General features: G+C 46.3%; 1 protein-coding gene across 1 annotated transcript in view; it reads right to left on the bottom strand.

Moving 5' to 3' along the window:
* LOC310947239 (uncharacterized protein) overlaps nucleotides 1-11,489 on the bottom strand; it is a 30,350-nt gene extending 18,861 nt beyond the window's left edge. The window contains exons 1-5 of the mRNA XM_083914004.1: nucleotides 11,277-11,489; nucleotides 3,956-4,147; nucleotides 2,184-2,334; nucleotides 1,464-1,646; nucleotides 7-132 (exon numbers count right to left, since the gene is read on the bottom strand). Coding sequence (XP_083770130.1) covers nucleotides 7-132; nucleotides 1,464-1,646; nucleotides 2,184-2,334; nucleotides 3,956-4,122 — 627 coding nt within the window. The 5' untranslated portion in view covers nucleotides 4,123-4,147; nucleotides 11,277-11,489. The remainder of the gene's footprint in view (nucleotides 1-6; nucleotides 133-1,463; nucleotides 1,647-2,183; nucleotides 2,335-3,955; nucleotides 4,148-11,276) is intronic.
* Between the last annotated feature and the right edge of the window lie 8,511 nt (nucleotides 11,490-20,000).

Raw genomic sequence — 20,000 nt, 5'->3', positions numbered from 1 at the left:
ACCTACCTGCAGCTGACGGAGCTTCTCGCAGGTGCTTCCTGTCAGGTGACACAGACGGACGTCCAGGTCGGCCAACCAGAGGACAAGCTCCTCCCTCTCGGCCTCAAACTCCGCCCACTCTGAGACGACGAGCTGAGGGAAAACATCTGATTCTGTTTCTGCTCAAATTTACGACTTTTGGTTTGTGTGTCGGTGAAAAAGTCTAATTTTGTGTCCATCCGTAGTCATTTTTCATCAATTTTTATTATTTTTTTCTTCAATTTTAGTCAATTTTCACAGAATTTTAGAATTTTTTCTTAAATTTTTAGTCATTTTGCATCAATTTAAGTCATTTTTATTATATTTTAGTGAATTTTCATCAATTTTTTGTCATTTTGCAGTCGTTTTTTGTCATTTTCACTGAATTTAAGTAATTTTGCATCTATTTGTAGTCATTTTGCGTAATTTTTGTCATTTTCACCCAATTATAGTCATTTCTTATCAATTTTGTAGTCATTTTACATTCATTTTTTGTCATTTTCACTGAATTTAAGTAATTTTTCATCCATATTTAAACATTTTTCATAAATTTTAGTCATTTAGCATCCATCATCATTCATTTTTAATACAATTTTAGTAAATTTCAATCCAATATTATTCATTTTTTCTTCCACTTTTAGTAATTTTGCATCAATTTGCATCCAGTACTAGTCATTTACGTCAATTTTCAGTCATTTTTCACTGAATTTAAGTAATTTTGCATAAATGTTTAGTCATTTTTTGTCATTTTCACTGAATTTAAGTAATTTTTCATCCATATTTAAACATTTTGCATCTATTTTTAGTCATTTCCATCCATCGTCATGCATTTTTAATACAATTTTAGTAAATTTTCATCCAATTTTTTTAATTTTTTCTTAAATTTTTAGTCATTTTTTCATCAATTTCTGTTCATTTTGCATTATTTTTTGTCATTTTACATCCATCTTCATTCATTTTTATATTTTTTAGTGAATTCTCATCCAATTTCATTCATTTTTTTAGTCATTTTGCATCAATTCGCATCCAGAACTAGTAATTTTGGTCAATTTTTTGTAATTTTTCACTGAATTCAAGTAATTTTGCATCTATTTGTAGTCATGTTGCGTCATTTGTCATTTTCACCCAATTCAAGTCTTTTTTCATCAATTCTTAGTCATTTTTACTGAATTTAAGTAATTCTTCATCCATTTTTACCCATTTTACATCCATCATCATTCATTCTGTAATACAATTTTATTCATTTTTTCTTCCATTTTTAGTCATTTTGCATCATTTTGCATCCAGAACTTGTAATTTACGTCAATTTTTAGTCATTTTTCGTCTAAATAGAAACATTTTAAGTCATTTTACATCTTTTATTTTTATAAACAAGGAGCAGGAAGTAGTATTTTGAAAGGGTGTTATGTCACACTTAAAGACATTATTATTATCAACGCTCTGACCTTTAGTCGTCGGGTGATGGATTCCAGTTTGGCGCTCACGTCGTCCCAGCGTCGGCCGCACTCTCTCGCCAACGCCAGCAGCCGAGCTTGCACGGCGTCTTCAAACAGCCGAGTCAGCGTTCGATTCCTCCGGGTCAGACCGTCCAACTGGACGAGCCGAGCTCCGGCCTCGCACCGCAGCCTCTGAACACACACACACACACACACACACACACACACACACACACACACACACACACACACACACACACACACACACACACACACACACACACACACACACACACACACACACACACACACACACACACACACACACACACACACACACACACACACACACACACACACACACACACACACACACACACACACACACACACACACACACACACACACACACACACACACACACACACACACACACACACACACACACACACTTAATTAAACAGCTCTAGTTTCACTAACACAAGTCAAACATTAAATTCAAACCTTACGCAGACGACTCTGCTCTATTTTTCACCTAAAACCTAAATAACGGTTCTTTTTTTAAACTTTTAAGTCGGTTAAACTCAGATTTACCATCAAAGAAGAACATCATATATATTATTCAGCCTTAAAATCAGAAACACACGCTTAAAAACTACAAACTTACACATAAATTCGTGCTCCCACAACATTTTTAAAGGTAAAATGTGTTTGAACACTTCCCCTCACCTCGAACTTCCTCACGTCTTCCTTGGCGGCGACGTAGGAAACGTGGGCGTGGTTAGACGAGCCGACGGCCTGCTCAGCCAGTCGCAGCCAGGCGTCCAGGTGGGCGTGTTCCTTCATAAAGTCGTGCCAGAGGACCCAGCGCCGCTCCAGCCTGGAAAACACCGAGAGAGAGACGCACTGATGCTAAAGCTGCAGAAGCCACGGCGCCGTGTTACGACCATTTCATGTTCTGTGAAATTTTAGTTAATAAATAAGAGGAAATAACCCTCAACCCAACTGATTTTAACCCGTTCAGACTTCATTCGACGGTCTGACCCGGAGGAATCGAACGCTGACTCGGCTGTTTGAAGACGCCGTGCGGGCTCGGCTGCTGGCGTTGGCGAGAGAGTGCGGCCGACGCTGGGATGACGTGAGCGCCAAACTGGAATCCATCACCGGACGACTAAAGGTCAGAGCGTTGATAATAATAATGTCTTTAAGTGTGACATAACACCCTTTCAAAATACTACTTCCTGTTCCTTGTTTATAAAAATAAAAGATGCAAAATGACTTAAAATAGAAGAAAAATGAGAGATTTTCTCTCATTTTGACTAAAAATGTATGTAAATGACTAGTTCTGGATGCAAATTGATGCAAAATGACTAAAAATAGAAGAAAAAATGAATAAAATTGGATGAAAATTATTGACGATGGACGCAATATGTTTAAAAAATGGATGAAGAATCACTAAAATTGGGTCAAAATGACGTAAAATGACTAAAAATGAGGTAAAATTACTATAAATAAATGCAAAATGAATAGAAATGGATGAAAAATGACTTAAATTGGTCGATCACTTCATCATGTTTTTAGGTTTAGTGTCACTTTTTCACTGTTAACAAAATCTTTTTATTAAATGTCCCGACTGGACCAAAGTTTTAATTAACGCGACTTTGTTTTCGTGCAAATTCAGGAAAAAAACTCAAATATTCTCTGAGATTATAAAATCACGCATGTGCGAGGAAAAAAACTCACTTTGCAAGGTTGGATTACGCCGCTTTTTGCCGCTTTTCGCCACTTTCCACCACTTTTCGCCGCTTTCCACCACTTTTCATTGTTTTTTGCCACTTTACTCTCTGCTTTTCGTTGTTTTTTGCCGCTTTACTCTCTGCTTTTCGTTGTTTTTTGCCGCTTTTCGCCGCTTTTGTGCCACTTTACACCGCTTTCTTCACCACTTTCCTCACCGCTTTCCACCACTTTTCATCGCTTTTGCCACTTTTCGCTGCTTTTCACCACTTTACTTGCCGTTTTTTGCCACTTTTCATCGCATTCCGCCGCTTTCCACCACTTTTCATTGTTTTTCGCCACTTTCCACCACATTTCGCTGCTTTTACCACTTTACTCGCTGTTTGCATCGTTTTTTACCGCTTTTCGGCGCTTTCTGCCACTTTCCGCCGCCCACCAAACTTAAAGGTTGTGGAAGAAATGTAGTTATGTGTTTTCGTCCCTTCAGACATCGATGTGTCTGATTTATTGATCTCCCATGAGGCTCTTGTGTAAAATGACGCTTTACCACCTATAGATTGGCGCCACTACGGGAACCGCAACACGAAACTCCAGTCTCTCATTTCTTAAAGAAAGTATCGGGCTTTGAGTTTCAATATCGCCCGACCTTAGACCGAATTGAACTTTACTCTATTTACCAAACGCCATCATAAAAGAGACGTGTGCAGAACTGTTGACCGGCGCCTCGGTTAGTGTTTGGTTCGAACCCTTGGAGTTCATCCACTCACTGTCCACACCCCTGCAGCTCTGCGTCGGGGCTCCAGCTGCCGTCCTCGTCCTCATCGTTCAGCTGGAGGGAAGACGAGCTGGAAAGATCCACAAGCGCCTCCATGTCCCTCACTTCCTGTCCAGCGCGGCGCTCTGAAGGGGACGGGTGTGCTGGGAAACGAGGCATTCTGACATCACACGACCTTCACTTGCTGTTAGAAAACAAGGTGCAGAGAATGAATCATGAAGACGTCCCTGAAATAATAAATAACATCACTCTACGGGAAGAAATCCTGGTTTTCCCGGGATAAACTTTATTTAAGGACTTCATAATTAATCACAAAATAACAGAAAAGTAGACGTGTATGTGCTTTATACTCTCGGGTCAGCTCTCACAGAACCTTGATATGACCTTGGGGCCAAATAACATTACACCGCGGGCCTGATTTGGCCCACGGGCCTGAGTTTGACCCCCTGGTTTAAGGGGAGACATGGATGGATTAGTGAACACAGGCCCCAAAAAAATCACTCAAATTCAAGTGTTTAAGGATTTCCAGCTCCTGTAAGAACCCTGAAATAAAGATGGCCGACGCGACTCCACTTAACTCAACTCTCGCTCCAACACCGAGCTCCCGCGCACGTCTGCAGGTAACTAAACTAAAGGCGCCCTCCCACTGTGCCTCCGTCCCGTGCCCCGTGCTTTAGGGTCCTTGTCCCCCCCTCCAGGCCCGTTTGTACTCACACTACCTGGGCCTCGGAGAATGCTTCTTGCTGCCTATACGTCATCACGCCGTAACACGTCACACGCATTGATGACGTCATGGCGATGCGTGGCTTTGTTTCCAGATCTTTCCGTAGACCTCGGAGTTTTTGTGCGTCTTGTCGACTGTTTTTGAATCTTTTCATCGACCAAATCTGCAGTAAACACTCCACCTCCGCATCACACCAACGTGAACCTTTCACCGCCATTGTTTGAAATGTCCGCGCATGGTCCCTCCTTCTTTTTTCTACGTCCCAACAGGCGCACAGGAAATGACCTCAGAACCGCCGTAGGCCTCGTGCTCGTACACGTGCGCATGCTCGTGCTCGTACACGTGCAAACGTGCTTTACTAAAGCCCACCTCTCCCAAACGGGCCGTGGACGGCAAGCGTGCCGCTCCTAGACGTGGTACGGTTGCACTCACACTGGTCAAAGGAACCAGACTTTACCCGTAGAACCTGTTTGGGCACGGTACGGAGGAACAGTGAGCGCTGAGGGCTCCTGAGTGCACGCAGGAAGTGACTTTAAACAGTTCCAGGGAGCTTTATCATGAAGTTTACTGCTTAACTTCACTCCTTTTACTGCCACAGTGTTTGTGTTTGACCTGGTTTTAAATAAATCTCATCACGTTTCTGTTTCCTGACCCTGTCGGCAGATGTTTGTGTGTGATAGCACAAAGACTTCTGCAGATTACATAATGTTTCGTGCCTCTGCAGACGGGGATTAGGCTGCCTGCAGGAGAGCAGAGGCAGCCAGACGGAGCAGCGTGAGGGAAGCAGCTCATCGTCACCATTAGGACTCGTCCCCGCTGAGACGATGAGGGGATCAGAACCCTCCGCCGCGGCGCCACTGAAGCAGGAGAGCAAGTGAATCCACCTCATTAAGATTAGGGAAGAGGCTTTTGTTCGACCCGAGATCGAGGCGAGAGACTGAAGACTCATTTAAATAATGTCCGAGCGCCGGGACGGGAAGCTGATCCCCGTCCCAACGAGGGGGCGGGGCTTAGTTTTACATGGCGCCTCATTAGCGCGGTGGTCAGAGGTGGATCTGTGCCGGATGATGTTCAGGTGTGAAGGTGAAGGAGGCGAGTTCACGGCGGGGAAATCACAACAGCGTCTGGAAGAAGGCGAGCAGTGTTGGTGTCTCTGTCGAGTGGAGCCGCGGTGAACCAGCACACCGCGGGTTAAAAACAGCGAAATATTTTATCAGATGTACCTTTCGTATAGACGCCGACTGTGTTTTGGGGTAGCCTGGGGAGTGGAGGTTCAATTCCCGCCCGTACTAAATCAATCCATAGCCTTTTTTCTAACCCTCTCCAAGTGTTTTTCATGCCTCACCCTAACAGGCACATTGTGGTGGCTAACATTTGTTTTGTTGGCTACAATCATGTTTTTTTTGGCTAAAATCGTGTTTTTTTTGGCTAAAATCGTGTTTTTTTTGGCTAGAATTGTCGTTTGTCGGCTAAAATCGCTGTTTTGTCGACTAAAATTGTTGTTTTGTCGGCTAAAATCGTTGTTTTGTCGGCTAAAATCATTGTCCAGTGTGGAGATCTAATCTCTCCACCTGGTCCTGGGTCTTCCCCGAGGCCTCCTCCCAGCTGGACGTGCCTGGAACACCTCCCTAGGGAGGCGCCCAGGGTTCATCCTTACCAGATGATCCTGAACCACCTCAACTGGCTCCTTTCAACGCAAAGGAGCAGCGGCTCTACTCCGAGTTCCTCACGGATGCTGAACTTTTCGCTGAAATTTAGGTTACAATCAACAAAGATATTTGTCCCTTAATCATACAGAGGCTGCACAGGGTCCTGTTCCTGTTCCTGTGTTTTTGTTCTATTGATCTCTAGGACGCCGTCATCGCACCACTTCTGCAGAGCGGACACATGAGCTCTGTAGACTTAAACATATTTAAACATAACGTAGCAGAAAACTTGTAATGCTAAATGTTTGTCCTGACGTCTATAATCAACTGGGGAAGTTTCAGGGTGAGATGGACGAGGTCCTGTTTTGCTTTGCCTCCTCGGAGTCCGTCTGTTGTTTCATGCGGACAAAAAGAGGCAGAGAGGGAACAAACAGCTTCTGTCCTCTGAGGAGACGAAGAGAGGACGGGGGTTTGAAAGACACTCGATCCCAACGATCGGCTTACGAAGAGAAGAGTCGGGGAAAAGAAGAGCTGGAAGAGGAGACGCTGAGAATATCTGCAGGGTGGAGAACTTTACAAACCATCCTCGAAATAAGAAAAAGAGTCCGAGCACCCCGGGGGGGGGTCCAGGACATGTGTCTTTTGTCCATCAGACAAGAACGTGCAGGAGGGAACTTTTGTGTTGGTTTTGCATCTATTTTTAGTCATTTTGCATCTTTTTGTGGTGGTTTTGCTTCTATTTTTAGTCATTTTGCATCTTTTTGTGCTGGTTTTGCATCTATTTTTAGTCATTTTGCATCTTTTTGTGGTGGTTTTGCTTCTATTTTTAGTCATTTTGCATCTTTTTGTGGTGGTTTTGCATCTATTTTTAGTCGTTTTGCATCTTTTTGTGCTGGTTTTACATCTATTTTTAGTCATTTTGCATCTTTTTGTGGTGGTTTTGCATCTATTTTTAGTCGTTTTGCATCTTTTTGTGCTGGTTTTACATCTATTTTTAGTCATTTTGCATCTTTTTGTGATGGTTTTGCATCTTTTTGTGGTGGTTTTGCATCTATTTTTAGTCATTTTGCATCTTTTTGTGGTGGTGACCACACATAATGTTATTACACCTGTGTCTGGTGCCCGACACCGCCCCCACGATCTCCCGTGGCACTGCATCGCTTTGGTCCGTATCTGCGAACTTGCAGGATACGTTTAGAAATACGAACAAATCAGAATCAGAAAACTTTATCATCCTTTGCAAAGCAGTGGAAAGTTGTCTTTGACGAGGCTCAGAATAAATAAGAGGTTAAAATACGTACATAACATAAAATGCAGTAAGCTGAACAACACGCAGACAACTCAAAACACTAAAAACACTTTCTGTGTGGTGTTTAGGTCAAACCCTGGAGATGTATTGATAACGTCGATCGCAGTGTACGGACTGAAGGCTGCGTGTGTATGCGTATCTAACGTAGAGCAGGAATGAGATTTAACTGGATGAGAAACCGACTTTTCCCTGTTTGGCGTTAAGCTGAGCACAGGTGAGAGGCGGGTTCACAGATATGACGATCTGTTCTCTAAAGATGAACGAGGCAGCCGTGTGTTCTACGTGCTGCACCTTTAACGGAGCGCGTGGAGCGAACACTTAATGAATCACGTCCTGAGAACCGACGCTCTGAGGAGCTGTGACCTCACAAGAACTCTTTTCCACTCTTCTACTGAAAACCACCAACGACTCTTCCACAAACGTCTTAAACAGCAGGAAAGTGAAGCCGACAGATGTGACTTTTTAATCCAGACTCACAGAAAAAAGGAGCCTTTTTTACGCCGCAGATCTTAATCCATGACCCAGATACGTCGACGCTTCGCCGCAGATCTGAGCGTTAAACTAACCAAGATGGAAGCGGCGTCACGAGGCCGCAGAGCGCCGGGAATCAGACGCACGAAAAGGGGAAAGTGTTTGAGATTTGGGATTAACGACAGGATCAGAGAGAGAGAGAGAGAGAGAGAGAGAGAGAGAGAGAGAGAGAGAGAGAGAGAGAGAGAGAGAGAGAGAGAGAGAGAGAGAGAGAGAGAGCACCTGTATCCTCCTCTTTTATTCACCACAAAAAAGATGCAAAATGACTAAAAACAGGATAAATAACTAAGTGTGTGTGTGTGTGTTTGTGTGTGTGTGTGTGTGTGTGTGTGTGTGTGTGTGTGTGTGTGTGTGTGTGTGTGTGTGTGTGCAGGTAACGACGGCCATAACGCTGAAGAAAGGCGACTATTTACTGCTGTAATAACATTACGTGTGGTTATGGCTGTCAGAGGAGACATTAGCCTCCAGATGTTAGCGAGCACAGAGTGCAGAGTCAGGGGGGGGGGGGGGGGGGCAGAGTCAGGGGGGTGGGGGGGCAGAGTCAGGGGGGGGGAGGGGGCGTAATGAAGGTACTCTGAGTCATGATTGAGCCCAGCAAACCTCAGCACCACCAATAAAACCCTGCAGAGCTGCCGTGCATCCTCTTTAACGCTCCTCTCTGCAGCTCTTCCTCACCTGCTCCTCTCAAAAAGATGCAAAATGAATAAATTTTCATTTATTCATTTTGCATCTTTTTGTGCTGGTTTTGAATCTGTTTTCTCTTTGTCGCATCTTCACGTCTCCAAACTCTCCTTCAGCTTCACACACGCTCAGGGCGCCCTCCCACTGTGCCTCCGTCCCGTGCCCCGTGCTTTAGGGTCCTTGTCCCCCCCTCCAGGCCCGTTTGTACTCACACTACCTGGGCCTCGGAGAATGCTTCTTGCTGCCTATACGTCATCACGCCGTAACACGTCACACGCATTGATGACGTCATGGCGATGCGTGGCTTTGTTTCCAGATCTTTCCGTAGACCTCGGAGTTTTTGTGCGTCTTGTCGACTGTTTTTGAATCTTTTCATCAACCAAATCTGCAGTAAACACTCCACCTCCGCATCACACCAACGTGAACCTTTCACCGCCATTGTTTGAAATGTCCGCGCATGGTCCCTCCTTCTTTTTTCTACGTCCCAACAGGCGCACAGGAAATGACCTCAGAACCGCCGTAGGCCTCGTGCTCGTACACGTGTGCACGCTCGTGCTCGTACACGTGCAAACGTGCTTTACTAAAGCCCACCTCTCCCAAACGGGCCGTGGACGGCAAGCGTGCCGCTCCTAGACGTGGTACGGTTGCACTCACACTGGTCAAAGGAACCAGACTTTAGCCGTGGAACCTGTTTGGGCACGGTACGGAGGCACAGTGTGAGTGCGCCCTTAAAGAGATCAGGGTTTCCTAAAACTTTAGCCTTTTCTATCATAGTTTGCAGACGTGCAGGTGGAACCAGAATCCCCGTTCTCATGGAACTCGATCAAACACAAAAACAATCCCGCAGCTGCTGAACTCCATCCTGACGTCACGGTTTCAGGGATCACGGTGTGGTTTCAGTGGGAACGGGGTCGAACCGCTCCGGTGACATAAACACTGAGCTCGGGTCCCTGTAGTGAAACTGGAGCTGCAGCCGTCACCTGATCTGTGACACAGTTACAGCGTGAGAGCTGCAGGTGAGTTCACCTGCGAGCGGTGTCATCGTTCAGGCTCGGGAACAGAGTCGACACACGGTGACACCGAGGACGAGAGAAGTGTGAGAAACCACCACACGCACCTGTTTCCTCTGCACTTCATCGAGTCAATGCAGAGTAAACCGGCGCCCTCGCGCCCCTGAAGGTTCGGCTCCTTGTTTCTGAAGAGGACAGGAAACGCCAAAGTCACTTAGCTCGCGTGCTAACGTTAGCTCAGTGACACGGAGTCTGCTGTTGCTTTGTGGCTGATGGAGAGATTTACAAACAGCGAGCGACGGATCACTGCCGGCTCAAGCCCAGGGGCCCATAAAGCCAGGGGCCCATAAAGCCAGGGGCCCATAAAGCCAGGGGCCCATGAAGCCAGGGGCCCTGACTGACCATAAAATGATCAGGAAGACACAAAAACATTACTATAGGAATGCAAAATGACCAAGAAGAGATGCTAAATGTCTAAAAATAGATACAAAACCACCACAAAAAGATGCCAAATGACTAAAAATAGATGCAAACAATCACAAACACAAACAAAACAACTATAAATGGAGATAAAATGACCACAAAGTAAAAATAAGGGACTAAAAGTCGACTCTTTGGGTGTCTGGTGTCTTGTTCCTGTAGACAGAGTGGGGGGGGGGGGGGGGGGCTGTGACAGGTCTGTACCCAGGAGCCTGTTGGCTCTGGATACGCCCGTGGTCACACGGAGACACTGTCAGCCGTCAAGCGTCGTATCAACAGTTTAAACTCTTCAGTTCAGGTGTGGCCGGGGATCGAACACACGGCTGCTTCACCACCGCACACATTCCTGCAGCACGCCAACAGCTGCTGGTTGCCCCGGCAACAGCAAGACTGAGGAAACGTGTAATCTGACGCCACCAAACAGCATCAATGGACACGACAGGGGTGTGTGTGTGTGTATGTGTATGTGTGTATGTGTATGTGTATGTGTATGTGTGTGAGTGTGAGTGTGAGTGTGAGTGTGAGTGTGTGTGTGTGTGTGTGTGTGTGTGTGTGTGTGTGTGTTAGAGCTTTAGAACCGAAACTGGACATGAAACTAACGTCACCTTTGATTTCTTACACACAAGAAACCGAACAATTATTATTATTTTTAATATTAATATATTGACTTACAACGTTTATACCCATCTAAAGAACAACAACACACCTGAGTTCAGTCTATTTTTAGCCATTTTGCATCTTTTTGTGGTGGTTTTGCATCTATTTTTAGTCATTTTGCATCTTTTTGTGGTGGTTTTGCATCTATTTTTAGTCATTTTGCATCTCTGACACACGCACGCACACACGCACGCACACACACACACGCACGCACGCACACACACACTAATTAACGTGTGATGATGATGATGATGATGAAGATGATGATGACTCACCGGCTGCTCGCGCTCAGCTCATTCCAGGAAACGCGGAAAAAACACCGTCGGAAAAAGTGTAAAAAACGACTTTAAACACTTAGAATAACTTCCGGTGATGCGGGTGCGTGTGTGTGTGTGAGAGAGAGAGTGTGTGTGTGTGTGAGAGAGAGAGTGTGTGTGTGTGTGTGTGTGAGAGAGAGAGAGCTGAGAGCTAACGTCACCTGCACGCGAGGCTCCTGTTGAGTGTGCAGCAGGAAACAGACACCTGAACCGACCTGCAGCAGGTAGACTACAGGCCCCGCCCCCTCTGAGCCTGCCCACACACACACACACACACACACACACACACACCTGCAGCTGCTCACCTGCGTCACGTGCCTTTTTTTGTTTACCTGTGTCCTCGTTCACCTGCTGCAGAGTGTGTGTGTGTGTGTGCGGAAACCGGAAGTGGAGCCGAACGTGCCCACTTTAAAACACTTTGTATCAGAATAATAAATAAAGTTGTTTGTGTTTGACTAAAAAGGTAAAACACACAATAATGAACAAGAGCAACAAAGTCACACGTGCACATTAACGTGTCACATTTCTTACGTGCACGCTCATCTTCATCTGCAGCCTCCGTCAGGTTCAAGGTTCCCTCCCTCGCCTCCAAACGACACGCAGAGCCAGGAACACACGGCTAACGTATGCTAACGTATGCTAACATGTGTTGACATGGGCGTTCATCAGAGCGGGGACGTTCACAGTCATTAGCCAGTGTTGGCTCTGACTAACGGAGGCTGTTTATGGAACTTCTACCACAATCTCATCTCATCTTCAGCCTCTTATCCGGGGTCGGGTCGCGGGGGCAGCAGCTTTAGCAGGGGACCCCAAACTTCCCTTTCCCGGGCCACATTAACCAGCTCTAACTGGGGGATCCTGAGGCGTTCCCAGGCCAGTGTGGAGATCTAATCTCTCCACCTGGTCCTGGGTCTTCCCCGAGGCCTCCTCCCAGCTGGACGTGCCTGGAACACCTCCCTAGGGAGGCGCCCAGGGTTCATCCTTACCAGATGATCCTGAACCACCTCAACTGGCTCCTTTCAACACAAAGGAGCAGCGGCTCTACTCCGAGTTCCTCACGGATGCTGAACGCGTAGCGTCTCCAGCGCTCAGAGGAACCCCCCGATTTCGACTCCTCTTTGGTTCATGTGGACGTCACATTTCTGCCTTTTCCTCGCTCCACTTACGTTTTCTCCGACCTTCTCCGTCGGGGCAAGCAGAAGCCTCTCGCTGGTGTCGCTCTTTTCCTTCTCCATGGCAACAGACGCTCCTGTAGCTCAGCTGCTAAGCTAATCAGTAGCCGGGAGGGGACGAGGCGGGAGCACGAGGAGCAGGGGAGACAAGGGGATTGGATGGAGGGTACGAGCAATACTTTGAAAGGAGCCAGTTGAGGTGGTTCAGGATCATCTGGTAAGGATGAACCCTGGGCGCCTCCCTAGGGAGGTGTTCCAGGCACGTCCAGCTGGGAGGAGGCCTCGGGGAAGACCCAGGACCAGGTGGAGAGATTAGATCTCCACACTGGCCTGGGAACGCCTCAGGATCCCCCAGTTAGAGCTGGTTAATGTGGCCCGGGAAAGGGAAGTTTGGGGTCCCCTGCTGGAGCTGCTGCCCCTGAGATAAGGGACTCGGACTACAGGAACATAATCGCCGTATAAACGAAGAACGGCTTGGATCATTTCCAGCCTTAAAGGTCAGCGTGATGGAAGCAACGGTCCAGGTGAAGGAAACATGAGTGGGCGAAGAGACGGTCTCTGTTCACTTGATCTCACAGGGAAACTGTCACTCGAGCCTCGCTGAGCTTCTCTTCACTCGCCTGAGATTCACATTACGACATACATATGGGTGATACTTCCTGCTGCTGCCGCCGCTGCTGCTGCTGCTGTGTAACAGATACGTCAGTGATCCAGATGTAAACAGAAGGGCGTCGTCCTCCACAGGAACTTCACTGAACACTCCCTCGCTTCGTTTTGCAAGAGTACTGGGGGGGGGGGGGGGGGGGGGGGGTGTTATTGTGTGTTTGCCTGGAGCTTCGAGGCGTTTCACACGTCGAGTTGAATGACGTCAGAGAAAAGAACCCCGGTTTATCGCAGCTCTGATGCGTCTTTACGTTCGATACCTGGACGTCAGGGCGGAGCCTTATAACTAACGCCACCTGCAGAGTTCACGCATGAAGTCCAAGTCAACTCTGTCGACGCGCCACGCAAACGGTTCCACCTTCACTGCGGTTGTCTGAAGGAGTCTGGAGACCACTCATCTGCCAAACTATGTCCAGCCCCTCTCCCACACAGACAGACCAATCACAATCTTTTATCTCACCTAGGGCGGGTTTAAGAAGATGACTGACGGGGTCAATGTCCAGTCTGCAGATCCACGTGCATCTGGGCTTTGACGCACTTTGGTTCTATCCAATTTGCTCTTCACCCCTTTAAAGATCGACTCTGATGGGACTCGAACCAACAAACTTTGAATCACTGCGCTTGTTCTTAATCTAGAAGTACAATGCGCTGTCCATTGCGCCACAGAGCCACTTATTAACCATTACAGCCCTCTCCTTTTGTCGTCTAAAGTTAACCATCTAAACTTAACCGTCTCCTTTAGTGGTCTAAACGTAACCGTCACCTTCCTGTTGCTTCACCCCTCCTGGACCTTGGTAACCACAGTTAGACGTGTTGCCAAGACGATAGAGGTACGTGGGCTCAATCCCTCCTGTACGAAGGCACATCGTGGCACAGCTAAAGAGCTAAAGCTAAAGAGCTAAAGCTAGAGAGCTAAAGCTAAAGAGCTAATGCTAAAGAGCTAAAGCTAAGGAGCTAAAGCTAAAGAGCTAATGCTAAAGAGCTAATGCTAAAGAGCTAAAGCTAAAGCTAAAGAGCTAAAGCTATAGAGCTAAGTGGGTCCGGTCCCGATGTGCTGCTCTCTTCGCCCCCTCAGCAGCTTAGCTCAGCGGACCGGGTCTCAGCGGTTATGGAGCTGAACAGGAGCGGGTCCTCAGATGGCGAGGAGGCGCCTCAGAGGCACAGTGGAGCAGCGGAGGATTAGCTGACGGCGGTCTGATGACAGATGCATCTCTTGGCCTCAGTGAAGATGTCCTGCACGGTTCACTGAGCTAAGACCACTGAGGCTCAAGGGGGGGAGTATGATAGCATTAGCATCATCCGCTCTGGAGGCAGGGCTGATGTGATTGGCTGAGTGAAACCTCAGTGGGTGGAGCCGTGAGACAACAGTTGTGTGTTCGACGGTTCGATCCCCAAGGCAACTTCAGTCCAAACCAACTGGACTCCAGTGGTTATTTGTCTTGACACTGTTGAAAGTAAACATGTTGTGGTTTTGAGTTTTTATGGAAGCAGTGATTGTTTGGTGTTGATGTCTACAGGGTCGTGGGTTCGAGTCCCACCAGAGTCATTATTTACAGAGGTTTACCACGATTCCCCTTATGATAGATCCTTTTAAAATCCTGTGAAATCAACACCAAAAAACAGGAAAATGTGGCTCTGTGGCGCAATGGACAGCGTGTTGGACTTCTAGTGGAGCACATGTGTGTGAAGTGATTCAAAGGTTGTGGGTTCGAGTCCCACCAGAGTCGTTCTTTAAAGGTTTAGTCGGTTGCACTTGGAATTTCCCAACATACAAACCTGTAAAGTCCAAACAAACCATGTGAAATAGGGTTTGAAATCCCAGAGTTGTGCAGAGGTCACCTTAGGTCACCTGCGCAATGGACAGCGCCCTCTAGACAAAACACAACAGAGGTGATTCAAAGGTTGTGGGTTCGAGTCCCACCAGAATCGTTCTTCAAAGGTTTAGTCAGTTACACTTGGATTTCCCAACTAACAGACCTGTAAAGTCCAAACAAACCATGTGAAATAGGCTTTGAAATCTCAGTATTCTGCAGAGGTCACCTTAGGTCACCTGATTCAAAGGTTGTGAGTTCGAGTCCCACCAGAGTCATTATTTACCGAGGTTTACTATGATTTCCCTTAAGATAGATACTTTTAAAATCCTGGGAAATCAACACCAAATAACAGGAAAATGTGGCTCTGTGGCGCAATGGACAGCGCGTTGGACTTCTAGGGAAACACAAGTGTGTGAAGTGATTCAAAGGTTGTGGGTTCGAGTCCCACCAGAGTCGTTCTTTAAAGGTTTAGCTGGTTGAACTTGGATTTCCCAACTTACAGACCTGTTAAAACAAACAAACCATGGGAAAAAAACTTCAAACAATAAGAGCTTCACAAGATTTACTACACCACTAATACAACTAATGCTCTAAAACCCTCTTTATACAAGGTTATTTCTAGCTGCAGAGTTATCGAAAGTTGTGGGTTCGAGTCCCAATAGAGTCATAACTATTTATAGAGGTTTACTATGATGCCCCTTAAGACAGATACTTTTAAAATCCCGTGAAATGAACACCAAATAACGGGAAAACGGGGCTCTGTGGCGCAATGGACAGCGCGTTGGACTTCTAGTGGGACACGTGTGTAAAGTGATTCAAAGGTTGTGGGTTCAAGTCCCACCAGAGTCGTTCTTTATAAGTTAAGCCAGTTGCAGTTGGATTTCCCAACTTACAGACCTGTAAAAACAAACAAACCATGGGAAAAAAACTTCAAACAATAAGAGCTTCACAATATTTACACCACTAATGCTCTAAAACCCTCTTTGTACAAGGTTATTTCTAGCTGCAGAGTTCTCGAAAGTTGTGGGTTCGAGTCCCAATAGAGTCATAACTATTTATAGAGGTTTACTATGATTCCCCTTGAGACAGATACTTTTAAAATCCCGTGAAATGAACACCAAATAATGGAACATCAGGGCTCTGTGGCGCAATGGACAGCGCGTTGGACTTCTAGTGGGACACGTGTGTTTGAAGTGATTCAAAGGTTGTGGGTTCGAGTCCCACCAGAGTCGTTCTTTAAAGGTTTAGCCAGTTGAACTGGGATTTCTCAACATACAGACCTGTAAAGTCCGAACAAACCAAATCAATTTAAAAAATCAGAGCTTCACAATATTTACAACAGAGGGAAAACCACACTAATACAACAAATGCTCTAAAACCCTGTTTGTAGGAGGTTATTTCTAGCTGCAGAGGTCTCGAAGGTCATGGGTTCGAGTCCCACCCATAGTCATTATTTACAGAGGTTTACTCTGATTTCCCTTAAGATAGATACTTTTAAAATCAATCACAGCTTCCATTAAGCGTTCTGTTTATTTTGTGTGTTTAGATTATTACATTATAAAACAGGAAAATATGGCTCTGTGGCGCAATGGACAGCGCGTTGGACTTCTAGTGGAACACGTGTGTGTAGTTATTCAAAGGTTGTGGGTTCGAGTCCCACCAGAGTCATTGATTACAGAGTTAGGAGGGGGCAAAGTCACGAGGTGTGAAGTTGATACAAATGTAAAATGATCTCCACATCGTCAGAGGTTCCAAGTCAAAACCAACAGATCATTGGAGATGACACTGCCTTGAGTTTCTGATCAAACACAGAAGTAAAGTGAGTCAGTGATTTTGGGTTCGAGTCCCTTCAGAGTCAAACTTCAGATGCTTCAAAAAGGATCAGCTTCATAGTTCAAACGCACTCTGGAGGCATTTCAGTTTTTCCATCATTCAGAAAAGTTGAGGGAACAAATGGAAGTATTAAGGGTCATATGTACGTGTGTTAAAGTGTCCTCTAGGAGCATAAACGTGTGTTAAAGTGTCCTCTAGGAGCATAAACGTGTGTTAAAGTGTCCTCTAGGAGCCAAAACGTGTGTTAAAGTGTCCTCTAGGAGCCAAAACGTGTGTTAAAGTGTCCTCTAGGAGCATAAACACGAGCTAAAGTGCTCTCTAGGAGCATAAACGTGTGTTAAAGTGTCCTCTAGGAGCATAAACGTGTGCTAAAGTGTCCTCTAGGAGCATAAACGTGTGTTAAAGTGTCCTCTAGGAGCATAAACGTGTGTTAAAGTGCTCTCTAGGAGCATAAACGTGTGTTAAAGTGTCCTCTAGGAGCATAAACGTGTGCTAAAGTGTCCTCTAGGAGCATAAACGTGTCTTAAAGTGTCCTCTAGGAGCATAAACATGTGCTAAAGTGTCCTCTAGGAGCATAAACGTGTGTTAAAGTGCCCTCTAGGAGCATAAACGTGTGTTAAAGTGTCCTTTAGGAGCCAAAACGTGTGTTAAAGTGTCCTCTAGGAGCATAAACATGTGTTAAAGTGTCCTCTAGGAGCATAAATGTGTGTTAAAGTGTCCTCTAGGAGCATAAACGTGTGTTAAAGTGTCCTCTAGGAGCATAAACGTGTGTTAAAGTGTCCTCTAGGAGCATAAACGTGTGCTAAAGTGTCCTCTAGGAGCATAAACGTGTGCTAAAGTGTCCTCTAGGAGCATAAACATGTGTTAAAGTGTCCTCTAGGAGCCAAAACGTGTGTTAAAGTGTCCTCTAGGAGCATAAACGTGTGTTAAAGTGTCCTCTAGGAGCATAAACGTGTGTAAAAGTGTCCTCTAGGAGCATAAACGTGTGCTAAAGTGTCCTCTTCAGGGGCGAGGACGCGCTCTATGTGCCTTCTTGTTCCTTTTGTTTGATCCTTGACGTCTTAGTAAAGCAGACGGAGCGAACATTACGTCATCTGTCAGTGAGAGAGGTCACAGTGTGGGTTCACACTGTGACCTCTCTCACTGCGTGTGAGCAACACACAGTAGTTTAAGGTCCATTCGTTTACATTACGCCGTATTAACTTCACCTCTTTAGTTCACATCTAAACACAAAATTACACTTTTAACCAATTTTATTTCACTATATTTCAAACTCAACGTGCTGCAGAAAACATGTGCTGTCTGACGGACTTCAACACAATGGACTGCACACACACACACACACACACGCACACGCACACGCACACGCACACGCACACGCACACGCACACGCACACACACACACACACACACACACACACACACCGACCTCCTCACCTTTCCGCCTCGATGCCCAAACAGCCTTTTGTCTCTGAACGGACCAATGACACGGCCATTGTGCGCCTGTCAGCCAATCTCTGCTCCTATTGTGACGCAAACCCACCAATCAGGGCGCCGTATTTACCCTCAAACGGACCAATCAGCTGGCAGCACCCCTTACCATCTTTACACCACGCCCACTTCTTTCTCCATCACACACACACACACACACACACACACACACACACACACACACACACACACACGCTGCATAATTGAACTCAAACTCACTGCCCTTCACTTTCTTTTGTTTAAATGTACACTTGTACGTGTGTGTGTGTGTGTGTGTGTGTGTGTGTGAGTGTGTGTGTGTGTGTGTGAGACCTTTACAGTGACATCAGTTGTGACCTTTTAATGGTAGCAATTAGGAAATAAGTGACTATTATCTGACACTAAGACGCGAGAAATGACAGAAAAAAGGGTCAAATGTTCTGTTTTGTTTCGTCCTGAAAGTGAAGCAGACGAGTGAAGTGGAGCGGAAACAGCCTGTTTGACGCTAACAGCCGGACGTGGCTAACAGTGGTTAGCTCGGGGCAGCACGGTGAAGGCATTCAAAGGTCTTTTTAAACCACTAATGCTGCTGAAAATAACAGCAAACCTCTGCAGCAGCATGAGAAGAGTCCCTACACACACAACAAAGCGTCATCAGCGTAGTTAGTGAAGCCAGAGTTTATTAAAGAGTGTTTTAATGACTTACCTACTGGCCCCTGTACCAGCTCCTCTCATAGTAAAGTCCATTACAGTGGAAGGAGCCCATTGGTGCTTTGTTGTGTGTGTAGGGACTCTTCTCATGCTGCTGCAGAGGTTTGCTGTTATTTTCAGCAGCATTAGTGGTTAAAAAAGACCTTTGAATGCCTTCACCGTGCTGCCCCGACCTAACCACTGTTAGCCACGCCTGGCTGTTAGCATCTCTCCTGGATTTCTCCGTTAATAGTTTATAAAGACCCTGGGAGGATTTTACGCCTAACCGAGAAACTTCAATTCATGTCACGATGCCAGACATGTCGGACAACTCCGAGTGTGTGGATTCTTACGCAGCACCGTAGTAAGGAGTAGGACTAAGGGCGCACTCCCACTGTGCCTCCGTACCGTGCCCCAGCACGTGTCACGGCTAAAGTTTGGTTCCTTTGACCAGTGTGAGTGCAACCGTACCACGTCTAGGAGCGTCACGCTTGCCGTCCACGGCCCGTTTGGGAGAGGTGGGCTTTAGTAAAGCACGTTTGCACGTGTACGAGCACGAGCGTGCGCACGTGTACGAGCACGAGGCCTACGGCGGTTCTGAGGTCATTTCCTGTGCGCCTGTTGGGACATAGAAAAAAGAAGGAGGGACCATGCGCGGACATTTCAAACAATGGCGGTGAAAGGTTCACGTTGGTGTGATGCGGAGGTGGAGTGTTTACTGCAGATTTGGTCGATGAAAAGATTCAAAAACAGTCGACAAGACGCACAAAAACTCCGAGGTCTACGGAAAGATCTGGAAACAAAGCCACGCATCGCCATGACGTCATCAATGCGTGTGACGTGTTACGGCGTGATGACGTATAGGCAGCAAGAAGCATTCTCCGAGGCCCAGGTAGTGTGAGTACAAACGGGCCTGGAGGGGGGGACAAGGACCCTAAAGCACGGGGTACGGCACGGAGGCACAGTGGGAGGGCGCCCTGAGTGTCATGTCTGATAGTTAACAGGTAATAAAGCAGGTTGAGGGTTCAGCGCCGACCTCT

The sequence above is a fragment of the Echiichthys vipera genome, assembly GCF_963691815.1.
Source record: "Echiichthys vipera genome assembly, chromosome: 5".
In the NCBI taxonomy this organism is placed as follows: domain Eukaryota; kingdom Metazoa; phylum Chordata; class Actinopteri; order Perciformes; family Trachinidae; genus Echiichthys; species Echiichthys vipera.
This window is presented reverse-complemented; position numbering and strand designations above follow the sequence as displayed.